This window comes from Belonocnema kinseyi, chromosome 1 (assembly GCF_010883055.1).
Source record: "Belonocnema kinseyi isolate 2016_QV_RU_SX_M_011 chromosome 1, B_treatae_v1, whole genome shotgun sequence".
Classification (NCBI taxonomy): Eukaryota; Metazoa; Arthropoda; class Insecta; order Hymenoptera; family Cynipidae; genus Belonocnema; species Belonocnema kinseyi.
This window is the reverse complement of record NC_046657.1, coordinates 177,436,926-177,458,260: the sequence shown is the minus strand read 5'-3', so window position 1 is coordinate 177,458,260 and position 21,335 is coordinate 177,436,926. Positions and strand designations below refer to the sequence as shown.

Genomic DNA, 21,335 nt, shown 5'->3' with positions numbered 1-21,335 from the left:
AACATAATCGTTGAGTAGAATATTATTCTAATTAATGTGAATTAGTGCGCGTAGCGCTGGTATACTACGATGAATACAGGTACTAAACCGGATTCATCACACTAAGTAGGCTTTAGCCCTACGTCACAGCAACTAATACTAGGAAAGAGTTTTCTGCTATTACACCAGCAAGACGTCCATGTTCAATTTCCACGCTGGCATCAACTCCTTAAATTTCCGGAAATATTTTTCATTTGATTCGGAACTTGAGTTTTGCTCGCTCTATCTATTGTTTTATTTCATTGGAGCACCGAACTTAGGTAAGTGAAACTTTCAGTCGTATCTCCAATTTATAAATGATCAAAAATTGTGCATGTAGCACGTGTCCTTTTCAGGTTTGATCTTGTTTATCACACGTTCTGTGACGCATGTTTCTTAGGTTTCTTATTTTTCCAATAGTATTACAATTTTTAGATGCATTTGCTTTAATATAATGACAATATGTGCACATAACTGCACATAAAAAATATATGTTTATTTAGGAATTTTGTACATTAATGTGGTTTATTAATTTGTTGGTTAACTTTTTTCTTTACAATCTTTGACAAATATGCCAAATAAAATCCTATTAGTATAGTTTTATTATTGATCCGTTTGCTAAATGAATCTTTTAATTCATTACCTGCGAAATATCTTCAATGTGTAAAAATATAATTCGTCAGTTCATTTCATAATCATTAATATTTATATGTTCAAAATATACTATATAAAAAATGCGCAGGAGCTGGCTAACCGGCACCGGCTTTTATTTCTTTCTAATAATCTCAATCAATTTTTATAACTAAATTTGCAAAATAATATCCGAAAATTATATGAGTTATGCACTTTTAAAAATTTTTTTAACGACACAACTATTTTTCTAACTGCTTAAAAAAATGACAACAATGTTTAAATTAGATATTTAAACTTCTTCGACGATTTTCTAAAACTACAACCGCTAACTCATAAATCGAAATTTTCAAAGATTTAAACGGTCTTCAAGAGTTTTTAAAGGATTTTAACTGATTAAAATACTCAAAAGGATTTCTTTGGAATATTTTACACGATTTTAAAGGATTTTCAGGGATTTTAAGACATTTAAAGAAGTGACATCTGACTTCAGAGGATTTATAATTTGTAAACATTTATAAAGTTATATTTAGTTATTAGAAATTTCAATATAATTCATGGTATTTCAAATATTTCGATACACTTGTAGGGGTTTTCCAGACACACGCGATTTTATAGGATCTCTGATGAGAGAGATTTTTAATATTTTAATTGTTTTGTAAAAATGTAACATCTTTTTTAGAATTCACAAAAATTCCACGAAATGTGTAGAGATTTTAAGAGGTTTCAGCGGATTACAAAAATTTAAACATGTTTAAAGTACTCTTAAAAGGTAATAAAAACCTTAAAAGGTTTTTTGGAAATTCAAAATATTTCTAGGAATTATACAAGATTGAAGGAATACAAAAAATTTCCAAACATTCGAACGGATTTCAAATAATTTCGTGGTGTTTTACCAGATTTAGGGCCTTATCAGATTTAATGATATTTCAGAGAATTTTAAAGTTTCACACATGTTCTAGGAATTTTAATAGATAATAAAAATTTAAACGTATACGGTATTTTAAAAAAATTATAAAGGGTTTAAAAGATTGAAAGAATTAAAAAAATTACGAAGAATTTTATCGGATTTGAAATAATTTCGAAGGATTATATACAATTTCATCATGAGTTTCAAAATTTCTGAGAAATTGTTCTTCATGATTTTAGAAGATGCAAAAGATTTTAAAGATTCTACGGAATTTGGCGGTATGGATACAATTCGAAGGTATTTTTAATGATTGTACAATATTTGTGAGATTCATAAGATTTAAAAAGAAATGAAAAGATTCCATAAGATTATAAGGAATTTCTAGAGATTTCAAGGAATTGAAAAAATTGAATTCTAGGGATTTATCATGCGCTTTTTTAGGGTCTTTAAAAAGATTCTGGCGGATTTCACGCTATTTTATGGGAAATGTATATTGTATACCAGATTGTAAAAATAAATAACTCGATTAAATATTTAAACAAGTGCATTACAGTATTTTGCTACTATTTTTCCAAATTTATCTTACTATTGCCACAAGTTTGGATTATTTCAATGAGTGTAAGATCTGGTAACATGCCACCAAAGTCTGCTAAGAATGTCGAAGTCGTGAAGGCCTTTCAACTAATTCAGTTTATAAACGAAGATTATGGATGTGAAGGGTAAGATGAGCAAGAACTCATGGAAATTGATTTCGTAACAAAAAGTTGGATTTTTTACGTTGAAAACTCATGTCAACTTATGAAAAAATATCTGTCACCGCCATATGAAGATGAAGAATGCTGGGCTTTATTTAATAGTATTGTGAAATCTGAATTACCAGCTTCAGAGGATTGGCCGATCTATCCTGTAATTTTAAAAGGACACGCTGGTAAAAATAAAATTTCATTTTGTATAAAAGTACAATCTTATTAAAAAGTATCTATAATATGTCACTATTTGTTTACAACTATTAAAATAAATCATATATGAACAACTGTTTTAGCAGCTCATCAGCAAGCTGTCAAAAGGCTTAAATTGTTAGAGAAAGAACACTATGCGTATATTGATAATGGCGGGGAAGTCAAATCTAAAGAAATTACGCGAGTAATTCATTCAAAACAGTACGCCGTTTCTGAAGCAACAACATCTAATTTAAAAGTTCCCAGTTTGGATGAACCGATCCCAATAAAACAATCTGCGTTCAACGAAAACCGGAGCGATGTCGATAACAACGACTCCGAAAACTCTTTCGAAGACATCCTAAACTATAATGCGTTAAAGTATCGCAAATTTCTTGATACTAATGGCAAATTTAATGGAAAAGCGATATTTGACACCAAAGAATTAAAAAAACAGTCATTTTCTGAAAATTCAGCAAAACCTGGTAAGACTAATTTTAATTTTAAAAGTCTTATTTATTTTAACTTTCCTTCCTTTCTTAAGGCATTCTTTCTCATGAATTTATTTATAGTTGCAATATATATGTTGACTGCTGACTTACAGAAGAATTTGGGATGAAAAAACAATTTGCGTTCAACGAAGACAGGAACAATGCCGTTAATAATGAATGGAAAGACTCCTTCGAGGACATCCTCATAGACAATGCATCGAAGTATCGCAAATTTATGGATACTAATGGCAAATTTAATCGAAATCCGATACCTGACACCAAACAAGTGAAAAAACAGACATCTGCCGGAAATTCAGCAAAAGCTGGTGAGACTAATTTTAATTTTTTCAATCTTATTTATTTTAATTTCTCTTACTTTCATAAGGAATTCTTTCTCGTGCATTTATTTATAATTCCATTACATACGTCGACTGCCGGTGTCCAGAAGAATTGGGGATGACATTTTTATCTGGTTTAATGTCTTTTTTTTTAAGTTCGATTTCCATTCAAACCTGCAAGACCCGAGTTATAGGGTTTGAACGTGTTTATGAAGATTAAAGTTCCCAGTGGATTTTAAAGGGTTGAGAAAATTCATGGCGAATCAAAAAAAAATGTTTACTTTACGAAAAAGATGAATTTTCAATCAACAAAATATATAAAATTTTAACAAATAGTTGAATTTTTAACAAATTACATATGTTTAATGTAAAAAATTTAATTTAAAAAAAGAAACTGTGAAGATAAATTTTCATTTAATACTATAAATTTTTAATATAAACACGAATTCATCACACAAAAGTTTAATACTCGTAAATTTGTACTTTTCATATTCAAGCCCAGAATATGAATTTTCTACAAAAAGTTGATTTTCATCAAGCAAGTTGAATGTTTAGAAAAATAGTTTTAAAAAATTAGTTTTTAACCAAAAAAAATATTTTTAACAAAAGTTATGAATATTCTACCAAAAAATTAACTTTTAAGAAAGAATTTCAACTTTCAACAAAGTAGTCGGATTTTCAACCTGAAAAAATGAATTTTTAACGCAAAACGTAATAGATGATCTTTGAATAAAGAATATCTTAATTTTAAATAAAAAACATTTCGATTCAACCAACAAAAGCAATCTTTTAACAAAATACTTGTAATCAATAATAAAATAAAAATAATTAAATAAAAAATCATTTATAGTAATTAAACGATGAATGAATAATTATTATAAATACAAATCACAAGAAATTATCTGCTTCTAATTAAAGGAAAATTGCTTATTTTTTATGAAATGGCTACACTGAAAAAAAATTGTTCTTGAATCAAAAAAATGTTACTTGATTCAAGTCAATCGCAGTTGCGAATGGGGACGATAGAATATGAGTTTTTTCCAAATAAATATAGAGATGTATTCAAGTGCAGAACATAGTTAACTTCCAAGAAATCATTTCTGGTACACTGCAAGAATATATTTTCTTAATATAAGAATATGAAGGATGGGATCAATCTAAACTAGTGTCCTAACCGTGCGCTCTACCGACTTCGCTATCAAAGCACTTGGATCTCTGACAAAATCTCGAGTAAGAATTTCAAGGCAGTGCCGTACGAAGTCATATGGTGAGCCTCAACCATCTTCAAACTGAACGTTGTGGAACTCAATGTTTCTTTTAAGAAAACATCTGTCTGATGATGATTGAAAATTTTCGAGAGACTTTAATATACCATTTTTTATTCATAAAAATTTAAGAATTGAATTTTACTTATTTCAAAAAAGGCTCTATACTTTTGTTTTCTTAACATATTTAAAAATGTTATGAAATATCTAAAAATAATCAACAATAAACAAAAATTCTCCATAAAATGCGCAGTTTTCAATTTATTCAACTTTTTGTATTGTATATAATACTCTCTTACTCAATTTTTAATGAAAAATAAAATTTCGTGTTGCGTATAAAAATTCTTTAATAACATCAATGACAACAAAGAATGTTCTGCTATACGAAAATTCACAAAAACCACAAAGTTTTTAATTTATCGAATGCTTTGATCATGCATTGTTTACTAAGATTTGAATATGGAATTTCTTTCCTAAAAAAACAATTTAAAATATGCAAAAAATAATTTAACTTTACTTATTTTACAAAGGGCTCAATACTTTTTTCTTAAAATTGTAATCCGCTTAAAAACGATTAAAAACTTATAAAAAATTAATAACTTTAGACTCGAAAAACGCTTTAATAACCTTAGTGACAAATAAATATTTTCTGATTTTTAAAAACCTGTGTAAAACGCACAGTTTTTGATTTATTTAATTCTTCTATAGTACTTTTTAATTCAGTTTTTAATTTAAAATAACAACTCCAAACAAAAATAATTTAAAATATGTAAAAAAGAATTGATCGCTAGTTTAAATATTACCCATTTAAAAAAGTGCTCGATATTTTATTTTTATTTCAAGTAAGTAAAATACATCGAAATCAGAAGAAACAAGAATTCCGTAAAGAAACGTTTGGTTCAAGAACTTGCAGGTTAAAAGTGATATGGTCTCACGGTGGTCGTATCGAAAATATTTATTTGCTTCCTCTTTGCATTCTCAATTATATTATTTGAAAAAATTCTAATTGTCAATTTTTTAATGTTTCACGGTTAAAAAATTCGAAATGATTTAATTTGAAGTATATTAATACATACAAAATATCAGCGAAAAAAATTATAGATGCAGTACATTTATAACCTTTTAATTTGATTTGTGTATCAGCGTAAAGTTTGTAGTTTATCAAAGTTGCAAATTCCTATCTACATTTGCATAAATAAAATTGATTATGTGCACCAATGTTTTGATTTTTTAAAATATTATCTAATTTCAAAATAATTTTTAGCGGCGAAGAGAACCAACTTCATATCATCTCAACTTAATAAGATACTTTTGCAGTAAGAAGTAAATTAATTTAGACCAATATATTAATTTTAATAAAATGTGTGCGATGTCTATTGTATCAAGTCTACAGTTTTTATATTAAAAAGACTGATGTGATTCTATTTTGATGACATAGGTATCTTCAAAGTAAGTCTGACATTCGTTTTAAATAAATAATTATTTGAAGGAAAATATTGAAGCATTATTTTAAGAGAAATTATTTCTTCACTGAATACATTTATTTTCTCGTCTCAAGAACATGAACATTGTTTCAAATAGTTGTCCTGATTCTATTATTTTCTTGATTCAAGAAAATCGGTCCCTTTTAAAAAGAAAATACTTGCTTTTTCACGTAAAATCAGCCAAGTAAATTAGCCTGCTTAATTCAATGCAATTTTTTCAGTGTAAATTATTTATCTATCAATTAACATGAATCATTTGATTTCCGAACACATTTTTCCTGATGTTTAATCAATTCGGCTATTTTAAATTGTAACGTGTGCAAGGTGAATAGTAAATGCGGCTATTTTACGTTATAATATTGATCAAATATCCCAAAAAATCTGGCAAGAGTTTTAATTATATATGCTCAATGGTGAATTTAACCATTTAATTTTCGTCATGCCGTTATTTTAACAATATATCAAACTTACATTTCAACCATATTAATATACGCAATAAAATTCTTTTACAGGCATCATCACTTCCACTGTATTACTATCCAACATGAAATGCACGAAAGAGAATGACAAATTATTAAAAAGATTTTAAAAAAAGGCGTTGCTCTTCAGTTCGTTGCCATGAAAGCCAGCGAGGACAAAAGGGGTTTTAAAGACACAAAGATGTACGCATGCATGCTTGGTGAGACTTAATGATAATTTTTCAATTATTAATGTATTGCAGTATCATCTCTAAATAAAAAGGTGCTATATAATTTCAGCTGCTATTACGAATACACATAAAGATTCGACGGGTCTAAACGTCAATGAGAAAGTCTTTCTCGCAGAATTAAAAAATATTTTTCCCAACGCCAAGGACTGGGAAAGAGGGTGGAAGATACGAGCCTCGGTGGCTCAGTTTGTTACACACTCGGACTTCACCTCAGAGGTCTGGGGTTCAATCCCTGAGCCGGTACATCTGGAAATTTTTCAATGTACCTTTACCGAGGTTCTGGTGGTTCGGAACCCACCTTAAGCTGTAGGTCCCCCCATCGTGTACTTGACTGCAACCCAGGCCGTCAATGATTGGTAAAAACCAGGCTTTGTCCAATATGTCTGGGTAGACTCCTCTCATTAGATCACTTGATTGCATTATAAAAATGCGCCCGTGACTGATGATATAAACCGGGACATCCCCGTGCAAAAATGATGAAATAAAAATCCATCTCTAACCAAAAATGCCTTCGACATGTTGGGCAGTATAAGCCTGCGACAACATTTCAACACAGAAATGTTTTTATAATAATAAATATATTATAAAATATTATTGATATGAAATAATAAATAAAATTCTCCTAAATCAAACATGAATGTAGAATTTTATTGATCCCAATTACCTATATCGCAAATACGGACCCGGTAGGGGCCACATAGAAACCCTTCTCCTTAATTGGGTTTGCAGGCGGGCGCCACCACTAGAGCCCTATTGGAAAATCTAGTAGGGCTCCTACGGCCTCAGCGTTACGTTCTAGTTATGGCTCCGATTAGTTTTCCGCACTAGAGTCCGGCTAGTGATAGGGAAAACTAGTCAGGGCCCCACTAGAACCATTTCGAAATTTCTGTACGGATAAATATAATGCAATATTACGCTTAACATTTGTCGGCATCTCAGCAAATGAAAACATCCACTAAAATCATATTCATACAAAAAATTTAAAAAGATTTCTTGTTTTTTAAAATAAATTGTTAGAGAAAACTTTGAAAGATTTCTAAAATTGCTAAGAAAGAATTCATAATATCTTCAGCAATTTAAAAATTTTTTAGGATGTAAAAATTGTAAGAAAAATTTGAGTGTTGAAGTGATTAAAAATATTTTAGAAGTTTAAAAGATTTCCTAATATTTATCAAATATTTATAAAACGACGAATTTTCAAGAAATATTGAAATATTCAATAAAAAAAGTATCATTCAATTAAAAAAAAAAACCTGTCATTATTTGCAAGATTACATGATTTTTGCACTTTCTCTACAACATTTAAAAAATGCAATGACCCTGCCAAGTCTTCCAGATTTTGTAGAAAAGAAATAATTAACTTACTTTATGTCCCATTTGTGTTCTAAATCAACATTCATACATTTCGTAACACAAAAGTTATAATTATCCTTTCTTTTTTTAAGCTTTGAAGGGTTTCAAGAGAATGAAAGAATATTCTTCAGATTAATACGAAAATTTAAAAGGATTTTTTTCACATTAATTTTTTGATAACATTTCTTTAAAACATTTCTATAAATTCCGCGAAAAATATCGGAATATTTGAAACAAGTTTTTTATTTTTTTTTTATTTTTTTAAATTTTAAGAAAAATTCGCTTCCGTTTTAGACATTTAGAAATTTTAGAAGATGTTGAATGATTACAAAAAAATATTTCCGAAAATTTACCAAATATTTTTTAAAAACAACTTGCATTTGTAATACAAAAAATGAATTTTATACTAAGATTAATTTTCAAGCATTAAAAAGACAAATTAAACAGCTCAATTTTCAACCTAAAAACAACGGATTTAAAACAGTTTAATTTTCAATAAAAAGAAGAACTTTTAACCTAGAAAATTAATTTTCTGGTAAAACACAAACTTGAAAACAAACATTTTAAAATTGTCAACCAAAAAGATGAATTTGTTACTGAAAAATATCAGTTTTGAACAATAATTAAAATAGTTAAATTTTCAATAGAAAATCAGCAAATTTCCAAAAAGAATTAAATTTTTAATGAAAAAGATAATTTTTTAACCGAAAAGATAAATTTTCTACCAACAAAAACAATGAATTCAAAAAATATATAGTAATCTTTAAACATCAAAAAAGTATTAATTTTTAATAAAAATGTTTGTTATTTTCCACCATATTTTATTTTTTTTATCGTTATGTACTAAAAGAATGATTAAAATGTTGATTAATAGGCTCTTAAATTAATTGTTGAATGCCAAAAAACAGTAATTTTTTCAAAATTTTTAATTGTGCATAATCATTCAGATTCTTTTATGTAAACTTTTGAATCAAAGCATCCCAAATTCACCTAGCCAGTTTGCGAACAAAAATATAGACCATATACGCGAAAGTACCCACTCTGATCCCTACTTTCCTATCCCTACTTATCCCTACTTTCGAAGGTAAAAATCCTCCCCTAAAGGACTTTATTCAGGATGTAGCGAACGGCTCGATTGATGTGAATAAAACCTTCGAACCCTCCTTCGTGAAAATAGTTCTCGGCAAACTGAAAGGAATCGCTAGAGAAAGCGTGTGGGATAAGACATTCAACAAAGTACAAGACTTGATCACTCATTTAAAAAAACGGTTTTTCCCCTACGAAAAAGTATCAATGGTACTTCGAATCGATAGTAGACTTGCGAATGAAGCAAACCGAGAGTGTTAGCGATTACTACGACTGCACCTTGGTCTTCACAGACTGCGCGTTGGACGCTTACATTCGAGGGCTATCAGATGAAATGGCCACTTTCGTGGATACACGTAATCCCAAAGATTTACATGAGGCCTACGAGCACGCGCTACATGTCGAGGAGAGACAACGATATGCCGATAATCACCTAGTCTCTACTCGAGGCAAATGGACGGTAATCAAAGGCAAAGGCGAATAGAGAGAAGGAACAGTGCTACAAACGTTTCGCACAGTAGTCCGACTCTACCAACGCAATACTTCTTTTACACTCCAACGCATCCAGCCTATCACGATACTCGGCAAGACAGTTGAGTTCCACGTCATAGAAGACAACTTTCCCATATCGGCTGACGGCATTATAGGCCGTCCATACCTGAAGATGCAAGTATCGTTTCGACACAACACCCTTGTTGTGATATCCGACCCCATAAAGCCCATACCGTTTGTTGACCTTGAATCTATAGAAGCCAAGAGAAACCTAAGGAAGGAAATTAAACCCTTCAACCGAATCCTAAAAATCGAAGCTCGAACAAAACAACCAGTCGAAATCCCTCTAGTCAATCAAGACCTATAGGAAGGATACCTCCCCAGAGTCAATACACCAGAAGGTATATATATATAGGTGAAGGGGTAGCGAAGAACACTAATGGCACTTGCTATGCTTACGCCTATAACACCACTGGAAGAGAAATTGAGATGATTCTACCACTACAAGAGATAATTCCTTTTGAGTACTGCGAGTTTCCGGTGCAAGAATCCTCTAATTCAGATGTTGAGTATTTCTCAGGTGACGATGTTCTAGGGCCAGAAAAGTCCCGCAGTGAACGTGTAGCTGAAGTCCTGCACATCGCTCATCTTAATGATGAGGACAGAGAACTTGTGAAAGGCTGGGTAAGTGACTTCCCAGATGTCTTCTATATTCTCGGAGAGACTCTGAATATCACGAACAAAATCCAATATCGGATTCCGACGGTAGATGATGCAGTAATATCAAAGAAGCCATATCGCCATCCACAAGATGCACTCGAGCAAATTGATCTCCAAATTGAAAAGCAACTGAAAATCTGTGTCATCCGCCATTCTCAATCACCCTATAATGCGCCACTGATGATAATTCCCAAAATAATGGACGCCTCGGGGTTAAGGAAATATCGGGTCGTCATAGATTACAGAGTCCGCAACAAAAAAGTAATCGGTGACGCCTACCCTTTACCTAATATTACCGAAATACTAGACCAACTAGGGCGAGCACATTACTTTACAGTGTTCGATCTGGTGAATGGATATCATTAATTCGAAACTCTCCCAGAAGATAGGGCTAAAACTGCATTCTTTACTCGAAGAGGACATTTCGAATATTTACGAATGCCCATGGGTATAAAAAACGCTCCTGCAACCTTTCAGCGCCTTATGGACAATGTCCTAAAGGGGATGCTCGGTTCGGAAGCCTTTGTGTACCTGGATGATATCGTAATCTATTCGGAAACTCTAGAGGAACACGACAAAAACGTTCGGAGACTTTTTAAACGACTAAGAGAAGCAAATCTCAAATTTCAACCAGACAAAGGCGATTTCCTTCGCACTGAAATCGCATATTTGGGACACATTATCAGCAGCGATGGAGTGAAACCTAATCCGGAAAATGTTTCCACTATAAGGAGTTTCCCTAGGCCCAGAACACATACAGCGATCAGGCAATTCCTAGGACTATCGGCATATTACCGGAGATTTATTTAAGGCTACGCCAAATTAGCAAAACCTTTGGCAGAATTACTAAAGAAAGATGCTAAATTCATATGGGGATCCGAACAAAGGCGAAGTTTCTGCAAGCTACGCACTTACCTCTGCCGCGAACCCATTCTGCAGTACCCTGATTTTAATAAAACATTTAAACTAACCATTGACGCTTCCGAATATGCAGTAGAAGCAGTATTGACCCAAGAAAAAGAATACATGGATATGCCTATCGCATATTACTTAAAAATAATGGGCCCCACTGCGCAGCGTTACTTCAAGTCTGAAAAACAGGGTCTGGCCCTGTTATACGGTGTAACGAATTTCCGTCCATATTTATATGGACGAGAATTCATTTTAGCACGCGACCATCAACCCATACATTGGATGACATATATTGATAACCCCGGCCCAAGAGACTGCTCCGTTGGCACCAAAAACTCAAGGACTACCAATATACCTTCGAGTACAAGAAGGGAAAGTTAGACAGGGGAGTAATGGCCTTATCTGGAAATCCTATCGGATTTGACAAGGGAGAAGTGTCAACAGAGACTGATGACTTCACCGATTCTGATGATTCCGACTCCATGTCACTCAAACCTACTAACCTCCCAGGACGAAACGATCTACAAAGTTCAGCCCGTCTAAATAAACCCAATAGGGTCGATAGAGGATCCATTCTGAAACCAACCTCCGCACATCCTAAGAGCTCGGAAAGAATGAACTTACTGCCATCGACCTCTGGAAATGTACGCGTTCCCGGTGGAAGAAAAATGGCTAAGGTGACTGAAAAAGAAGATTCAGATAAATCTTATAAATCATCCCCCCCCCCCCCATTTGAAGACTAAGGAGGCCAATCTGTACAATCAATATACTGGAACTTTATATTCTCGACAATTGTTTCTGTTGCTCCCTCGAGGCCTGACATGGTTCTTTTTGACTTCGAGAAGCGAACCATGTTTGTTATCGAATTTTCGGCACCAGCTGACAAAAACATCATAGCCAAGGAGAATGAAAAGAAAGAGAGGTATCGAGACCTTATAAGAGAGTTGCAACGATTGTACCCGGAATATTCTGTTAAACTGATCGTCCTTATCATCGGCGCTCTTGGAGGTGCCAAGCTTTCACTTGCTAATGGCCTAAAAAGCATCCCTGCGTGTCAACAATATGCTAGCACACTTGCGAAAAAAATGCAGAAGGCGATTGTCCTTGGGTCGATCCGTGTTCTTAGGTTGCACGAGGCTTTTGCTGGATCGTCGTATTGATTCCTTTACAGACTAACCACCTATCTCACGGTCGTGAGACGTGATTGTGGCTGAAATTTTTACCGCGATTTCGCTAGGAGCGGGTGCAATTTTCCAGATTAGCACCCGCTCCCGGCGAAATCCTGCGGTTGTCCTTATGACAAATTTTTATTAAAATATATATATATTTATATTTATATATATATATATTGAAACTTTTTCATACGGACAACCGCTACTTGAAGAAGCTACAGGCAAAGATAAGAAACTTTAAGGTGCTGCGAGAGCTTTGGATGATTCAAATCAAAGGTTAAAATCAACGGTGGATCAACAGACAAAAAGACGCTTGCATCAACTCAACAAGAAGATTGGGTGGACAAGACAGAATACATTCCGTGCTCAGTGTGTGGTTTACTACATAACATGCAGTAGACCGTTTACTGAAAGGATTCGAAAGTTCACCCAAGAACTGAGGATCTTCAATCACACACTGATAGAGGTATAAAAGATCCCGAAAACGATAGAGTGAAAAGAAGATAATGATGATAATAATCCACTTCAAGGTGTTTTCCGACCACCTCTTAACATCTGAGGAGGATGTCCATCAATCACTGTCGAAGAGGTAAAAGAGCATTTAGGGGTACGGAGAATTTTTCCGCTGCAGAACCGGATATCAAGAATTGTTGATGAAAAAATTTACTTATACACACCAACATCTGGCCCGGATACTCACCTTGCATTTAAGGTCGAAAACGCCCATTTCGCAGTGACTAGTGTTAGGACGCACTATTCTCCTACCGAAAAAAGCCACTTCTCCAGCCCCGAGAATTACAGGCCCATAACTCGTTTTAATACACTGTATAAGATCATTACAGCTGTTCTAAACAACAGGATTGTTCAAAGAACTGAGCCTGTATCTCGAAAAAAAATTTAGCCGGCTACCGAGAGAACCTATTAATTGAGAGGTGTGACTGCAAAGAAACCTTTCGATTAAACCTTTTGTAGACTTATCATCTATCTGTTAGCAAGCTTGAAGGTTAATTCATACATAGTGAGATGCATAGAGAGATTGACGCCCCTTAGGATAACTAGATTTACTAACTCAGCTGGAAAAAATGGTGTGACAACGAATAACGTCAACTTTTAGAGGAAAGTCTTTTAGAGCGATACCATGAGTCCTCTGCTTTTTTGCATCGCACTTTTGTCTCTGCTTTTTGCATTACGAAATTCTTCTGAATATCTCTGTGGCGACATTGATGGATCCCACAAATTACGGGGAAGGGGAGGATCAAGAGAATTAGTCGACGAAACCGAGAGCGGACCAACGTAATTGGCTCCCGGGCGATAAAGCTAAGGCGCCGAACGATCAAACTCGATAAGTTCCTGAAAGGAGCGATGAAGGATGATTCTCTGGGTTGCGTCCCATCCGGAACCGTGTTATAATTTTTGGTCCGGTTCTACATTTCAGCATAGTAGGCGTCATGAAGGATATGGAATTCCACAGGAACCATCCTCCCACAATGACGACATTCACGCATTTGATATCTTCCGTCTTTTTCTGCCTGAGAAATGTAAAAAATCTTATCTCCCAAACAAGAGATTAAAATTTTTAAAAATACTATTTTTCTCGTAATTTTGGTTTTTCTTATTTTATTTTAGCCAATAAAATTTAAAGTCTTGATTTTTACTATTTCTTGAAACTTAGAAAAACATTTTATTTAAATTTTCTCATTCCAGATTACTATCTTCTTCCAACGTCCTGCTTTTTTTGGTTTTTCTTGCTGTAAAATAACTTATATCTAACTTCTACTTTTATCTTAATTGAAGCTCAGCCTTGGTCTCTTATAGCCGTATTTGCTTTGTCTTCTTCACGTGACTTATGCACCGTTCAATTAAACAAATGTAATATAGTAAGTAAAATATTGTAATTTTAAAGTAAAAGTGCAAAAATAAAAAATCTCCTTTGATTTTTCTGTTGTGTAGGTTTCGAGTACATTTTTCTGTTGTTTATGTAATTAAGTAAAAATTTTATTTTTAATTTAGTGGAAAAAATTGATATTTTGGTCTTTATCAATGATAAGATGAATTTCTATAATAAAAAAAAAAATTCAATATAAACATATTTTTCCAACGTAAATTGAATTTTGAATTAAAGTTTGTGTTCTTACCTTTAATTAATTATTCTTCTTTCTTTTCCATTCGTCCTCTTGTGTCTGCATCTTTTCGGCTAATTCTTTTATTCTGACTGCCATTTATTTTTTCTTAATTTTGTTCTCCTCTTCATTTCTCTTTGTATTATTTCTTCTAATCCGCCCTTGCTTTTTCACTTTTTCTTACGTCTTATTTACCCCCTCTCGCTTCTTTCTCTAACTCTTCTTCTTTTATCTTTTTATTTTCTTCCTGCATTTTTCATTTTGTTTACATTTTTCTCCTATGTTCTTTTTTCTCCAGTCTAGCTCTTTTTTCTTCTGGCAAGGCAGTCTCATTTTTAAATTAATCTTCGTTCCATTTTTCTGTAAATTAATGTTTTTCTGTTTTGTCTTGTTTTTTCTAATGTATTTGATTGTGTCATATTTTATCGTTATTAGCTGCGTAGAAATAAAATTATTTACATGCATCCCCTTTCAAAGAAAAATTCGAATTCAAATTGATTTATTTTTCACTAATGAAACTTATTGGCCTACGTCTGAAATTATAATATCTAGACTGAGTTTTATTTGTGGTACCAAAATTTTTAACTACTTCTTTACAAATCATTTTTTATTTTAGCATCCGATCAGTGCATTTTTCAGACTCTTGAAATTCAATTTCGCTTTTTCCATATAAATCTTAATTTTCACTACATGTGGATGAACCTTCAAGCTTTTCAACACGTAGATGACAAGTCTATGAGAGGTTGAATCGATAGCTTTCTAGTAGTCAATCCAGGCCATTGACAGGACGCGTTGATAGACTGCTACCTCTTTAAAGACGCACCTGTCAATTAACAGGTTCTCTTGGCATCCTTCTACACTTTTTCGAGCCACGTCGTTCGTACATCTCTCTCCACACAGGTTCAATTCTTTGATCAATCTTGTTGTTGAGCCTGAATCTGTTGTTGTCCTGCAGCGTGAAAGTTCTTCAAATTCACCAGTGCTTTAGGGATCTAGTACAACTATGTCAAAAAAGTCTCTACCTCGTTCGGCTTGGGTGATTTTTAACAAGAACAAGGGGAATGCTAAAGAGGTGCGATGGGTCGTAAAGAAACTGTTGATTCTCCCTAATCCATCTCCCTATTCTGTATTCTTCTCCTTTCGTCAGATAATACCTGTATTTTCTCAACAATATGTTGCTTCCTTTTTAGCAGCTTTGACTTGTTCAGTGTATGATTGAAGGTACTCAGTTCTTGGGCGAACTTTCGAGCCCTTTCCGTGAACGGTCTACCAGATGTTATGTAGTCAATCACACACTAAACGTGAAACGCATTCTGTCCTGCCCATTCAATCTTCTTGCTCAGTTGATGCATGCTTTTGTCGATGTTTTAATCCATCGTCGGTTATAGCCTTCGATTTAAATCAGCCAAAGTTATCGCAGCATCATAAACTGAACAATTAATGGCCCAGTGGTCGGGCTCCTCCGAGACATCCTCATGGATATCTCAAATATATGGCTCTGAGTGTTTCTGGCACCATAGAGTGTGCACACACCGTAAAACCTTCTTTAACAGGGATAATGCTTGTATCGTAGCAGTCTAGCAAGTCATTCTTGAGTTGGCACGTCCACTCCATGTGAGCGTTTCGCCAGTTCATTGTCGGCACTGTTTACCGACCCATTGTCGGCTGTTCTGCGCGTTCGATCGTTTTGAATCGCATTTAAAACATTTTGGTGGTTTGATGGTGTCATTGTTGTTCCCACGAGCAGGTACGAAAAGGGTTCGTCCGCCCTTGTAAAGCCCCGCTTGCAAGGATAAGGCTGCTTACTTCGAGAGGTTCAAGGTAAATTACACCAAAATCATATACTTTGAAGTATATGAATACTTTTTTTTAAGTAGAAAAACGTTTTCTTAAACATTGTTTTCATTCGCTCTTCACTGCACTGACTCCGCACTTTCAACGAATCAGTAAACGGATTTCCATTTTGTAACATTTGCTAAAATGAATGTTCAAGACCTATTAAAAAAGCAAAGATACCCTTGGTATCTGCTCAGCAATTTATCTAGGCGTTTTTGTAATTAGGAAAAAAATACGATTTTTACGCAAAAATATTACTTAGACAATTAGGAATTTTTACAGCAATAATGGGAGATAATCAATGAATAGAAAATTTAGAATATATTAGTTTAGAGGGGATGAAAACAACACATAAGTTTGTGGGTGTTAGGTATTGATAATAGGTTGTTACATTTCATATAATTTTAATTTTAATTTATTTAGTTAAATTTGTTAGCGAAATGCTTTTTCATCACTTTTTGTGTGGGATCTTTTTAGAGGGTGTCGTTGGTAAATTCCCCGGATACAACGTACCTGAAAATAAACAAAAAATATATATAAAAAAAAGATTCAAATGAACTCAAGATTCCTTCACTTATTTTTTTTTTTCTATAAGTGTAGTGTGTTTTCTGTGTGTTATCTTAAATTAGATAATAGTGAATTTAAAATCTACAATTCCTTGTTAGGAGGAAAAAATTTTGATTTTTCTGGCAAGGCTCAGTCTGACAATCATTGCGAATGCCAGTAAAATAGTTAATCCAAACCTTCTGGAATTTCAATCATTTTTATTTTTATTTGAACTGAATATTTAATTTCATATATATTTTAATACATTACTTGGCTGAGCACCCTGACATAATATTTTGTTGTTAGATTCCCATAAATACTCAAAGCATGTTGTGATAGTTTAAGTTAAAAAGAAAAGTGTTAAAAAATGCACTTTGTAATACCTTCGTTCATAAGCTCTTAAAAGCCATAATGCGGGGGAAGCAACATTGCAAAAAGAACGATACTCATGAATTCTGATAGCCTCGAAATGTTTCGTAAAAGAATTTTTGGCGATCCAAAAGACGGGCGAGCCATTCTCAGGGAACGCTTGGATTTAATAATTAAACATCTAACTACAAAAATGCATAACTTAGGGAAAAGCAGGTGGTACCCTTATTCACACTCTCTCACACGCTACAATGCGGGAGAACCAACATTGTGTAAAGAAAGATAAATGTGAATTCAGATAGCTTGGTAATAGTTTGGGTCAAAGTTTTCAGTAAGCTAAGTGACACGCGAACCAATCACAGAGAAAACTATCAACTTGATCCAAAAATTACCTAGCTACCTTAAATCCCTAAAACAATATCAAATTATACAATTGTATAATTTATAATTACATTAATTATATTTATCATTTAGAGTTTAATTAAACACTATCATTATAAGCTCACTTTATAGATCCCCATCACAGCATGAAATTTTAAAACCACACTCAACACTATTCTTGGATTTGACAGGTACCTCACTCACGATGCAGAATTGCTCTCCTTTGGAGCACACAAAAGAAGACCTCGTCGATACGAGCGTCGCAGCCGGAATGTGGAAATCAGTCAGACTCGTTTCACCGTGGACTGGCTCTCCGTGCCAGTTAAGTCCGCTATGCCATGATTGGCTAGCCGTATACTTACTCATACAATTCAGGCATTTTCGTTGACTATCTACCGGCCAGCGTACTCACAGTAGACACACTGTAGAGCTAACGTATATGCTACAAGGTTCTTTCCTTATACTGTTATTTTACATTTGTGGAGATATTTTAGTCGGGATTCTGCTATTGTCATTGAAAAAGTTTTCAAACTGATATTTTTTTTTGCTACATTCTAAAAATAATACAAAATATTTTTTTGGGGAAATCCAATGACACTCTTGGTTTCTCGACAAGACGGATAGTTTTTTTTTAAAATAAATTACGACAATGTCAACTCTATATGCCTAACTCAGTCAGGGTAAGTCAAGCTCTATATTAATTCTGAAATTACGACCTTCAGTATAAATTCACATTCACTTAAATAAAAATACGTAATCGCATCGATTTATTTACGAAAAGGTTACTTCACTCGGAGACTAGGATATACCTCAGTTTGCTCTATACAAAAGTATGTATATATTGTTTAACTCGTAGAAGATACAATGTAGAAAACATAATATTTTATTATTTGAATTTTTGAAATTTTAGATAGCCCCACCCCCAATTTAGTTAGGGCTTATTCTAAGGTCCGTGTACGTACAACTTTAACAATGGTAGAAACATTGGTATAGAAAAAAGTAGGTAATAAATGCACACTACCTATAATAATTTTAACCCTCCACCGCCCTTGTTATTTTTACTACCTCCGCCGTCAATTTTTTTAAATATTCAAAAAAAATTTTCCTGTTTGAAATATTTCTTTCGTTCCCATACAATTCGACCTCGAAAAGTCGCCTGGATCATGTATGGCCCACAAGGACGGCGGAGGGTAAAAATTTTCTTCAAACTCAGGACAACGTACTTTTAGCTATATTTTTTATATGATACACTATCCTTTTTTTGCCATTGCTATACCGAGTCCAAGAATACTAGCTACGCCGATAATAACACCACCTGCAACTGCCATTCCGACTAGTCCTTCTGAAAAAAACGTAAAATTAAAAAAGAGGTTATAAATTATAAACACTTGGGTTTAAGAGTGATTAGATGATAAATTGATATCGAAATATTGATGATAAATCATCATCATAATTTTATTGCTATACAAAATATACATATTGTTGATTGACTACAATCATTTAGGTATGTCTTCCCTCGTGAAAAGAAATACCAACTTAAGACTACAGTGTAGGCAAGTATAAGCCTGTCTTAAACTGATATTTTCTGGTTGCTAGAAGACCACAGTCCATTCTCTCCGCTGGGAGTCTGTTGATACAAACACCCCCCCCCCCCTAAACTGTCCACGTAGTATATGGATGGCTCCATATCTGTTTTTCAAGTTTAAAATTAAAATGAATATAACATAATATCTCGTAAATGGAATGAGATACGCAAACACAGACAACACCCTAGTGGCACGGAACATTCCAGGAACGTTCCCTGAGCATGTAAAATGTCAGCCACTTGGGAACGTTCCAGTGGAACGTTCCAGGAACATTCCACTGGAACTTTGAAAGAATAAATTATCGTTATTGTTATTATAATCAATGAATATCCAATAAACCGTAAGTGATAGGTCAAAATTAATGTCACTTGATGATATAGATACAATATTACAATGTAGTATACGCGGTACCCAAAACTCAAAAATTACATTTATTTTTACCTATCTCTTACGGTTTACGAAATAATTGTTATTAAAAATAACAATAATGGAAGGTTCCCCACAGGTCCCAGTGGAACGTTCCTGGAACGCTCCCAACCGGCGGACATTTTACACGCTCAGGGCACGTTCCTGGAACGTTCCATCCTATTAGAGCATGTTTTACTTCAACTCCAAAATAGTATTTTAGTATATAGTTGCTGAGGCCTACTACTACGAATAAACCTGCCCGCCCGGTACGTGACGAATACAATGGGACCATTATATGGCCGTCGCATCACTCTTTAAAGGACTCAAATCTCTCAGACTGTCTCTAGAGACGAAATCATTCAAATTGTATTGGATCATTAGAAAAAAGTTTACATATCTTCCTGAGTAAGTCGGTTTAGGAAACCAAATTGTTCCTGACGAATACAAAAGAACCATTATATTACCGTCGCATCACTTTTAAAAGGACCTCTAAAAGGACCTTGAAAAGGACGTAAATCTCTTTGACTATCTCTGAGACTAAATCATTCAAATCGAACCTGCAGATAGTCTCAAACCGGCCAGGCTATTTTGCCTGAGAATACTCGGAGATTTCTATGGGTAGGGTACATACCATAAATATATCTATTTGCGATAGACTTCCGCTATTGGTTTTTACGAAACTCTCCTTTGACGTTTTTTAAACAATATTTTGCGAACTCTATTTTCCACATGCACATAACCAAATCAAAACATCGGCACAGAAAAATATATTTGAGAATCACTGACACATGATCTGTGATTGGTGGCAAATCCGACCCTTTAACGGCAAAGGGACCCTTCAATCGACATCGTAATAAAAAAGTCAGATTTCAAAATTAAATTAAAAATCGTAAACAATATGTAAAAATAATTTATGGGCGTTTTTAAAATTAGATATATATAATTAAAAATTTGCCATAAGGACAACCGCAGGATTTCGCCGGGAGCGGGTGCTAATCTGAAAAATTGCACCCGCTTCCAGCGAAATCGCGGTAAAATTTCAGCCATAACCACGCCTCACAACCGTGAGATAGGTGGTTACAGTCTGTAAAGGGATCAATACGAAGATCCAGCAAAAGCCTCGTGGACCCTAAGAACACGGAGCGACCCAAGGACAACCGCCTAATGCATTTTTCCCACAAGTGTTCTAGCATATTGTTGACACGCAGGGATGCTTTTTAGGTTATTAGCAAGTGAAAGCTTGGCACCTCCAAGAGCGCCGATGATAAGGACGATCAGTTTAACAGAATATTCCGGGTACAATCGTTGCAACTCCCTTATAAGGTCTCAATACCTCTCTTTCTTTTCATTCTCCTTGGCTATGATGTTTTTGTCAGCTGGTGCCGGAAATTCGATAACGAACATGGTTCGCTTCTCGAAGTCAAGAAGAACCATGTCAGACCACGAGTGAGCAACAGAAACAATTGTCCAGAATATAAAGTTCCAGTATATGCGACACTTCCCATTCTCGACAATTGACTCAATTTCCCTAGGAGCATTTAGAGGAGCGATATTAAGGTGAATGCCGTAGG

General features: G+C 33.9%; 2 protein-coding genes across 6 annotated transcripts in view; one reads left to right on the top strand and one right to left on the bottom strand.

Annotated features, from left to right (window-relative positions):
• Positions 1-166: 166 nt before the first annotated feature.
• On the top strand, positions 167-7,056 carry LOC117169183. 5 transcript variants are annotated; one of them, XM_033355427.1, is made up of 6 exons: positions 180-299; positions 2,262-2,486; positions 2,604-2,981; positions 3,101-3,313; positions 6,587-6,753; positions 6,833-7,056. In XM_033355427.1, exons 2-5 carry the CDS (start codon positions 2,297-2,299, stop codon positions 6,661-6,663), a joined length of 858 nt encoding a protein of 285 aa, XP_033211318.1. In that variant the 5' UTR covers positions 180-299; positions 2,262-2,296; the 3' UTR covers positions 6,664-6,753; positions 6,833-7,056. The 5 variants fall into 5 exon arrangements, with proteins under 5 accessions (XP_033211337.1, XP_033211329.1, XP_033211318.1 ...); XM_033355412.1 differs by having other exon boundaries at positions 2,601-2,981; XM_033355419.1 differs by having other exon boundaries at positions 217-299; positions 2,277-2,486; positions 2,601-2,981.
• An 11,368-nt stretch (positions 7,057-18,424) lies between these two features.
• LOC117166910 (mitochondrial fission 1 protein) overlaps positions 18,425-21,335 on the bottom strand; it is a 47,732-nt gene continuing 44,821 nt past the window's right edge. Inside the window, exon 4 of the mRNA XM_033351401.1 lies at positions 18,425-19,112. Coding sequence (XP_033207292.1) covers positions 19,021-19,112 — 92 coding nt within the window. The 3' untranslated portion in view covers positions 18,425-19,020. The remainder of the gene's footprint in view (positions 19,113-21,335) is intronic.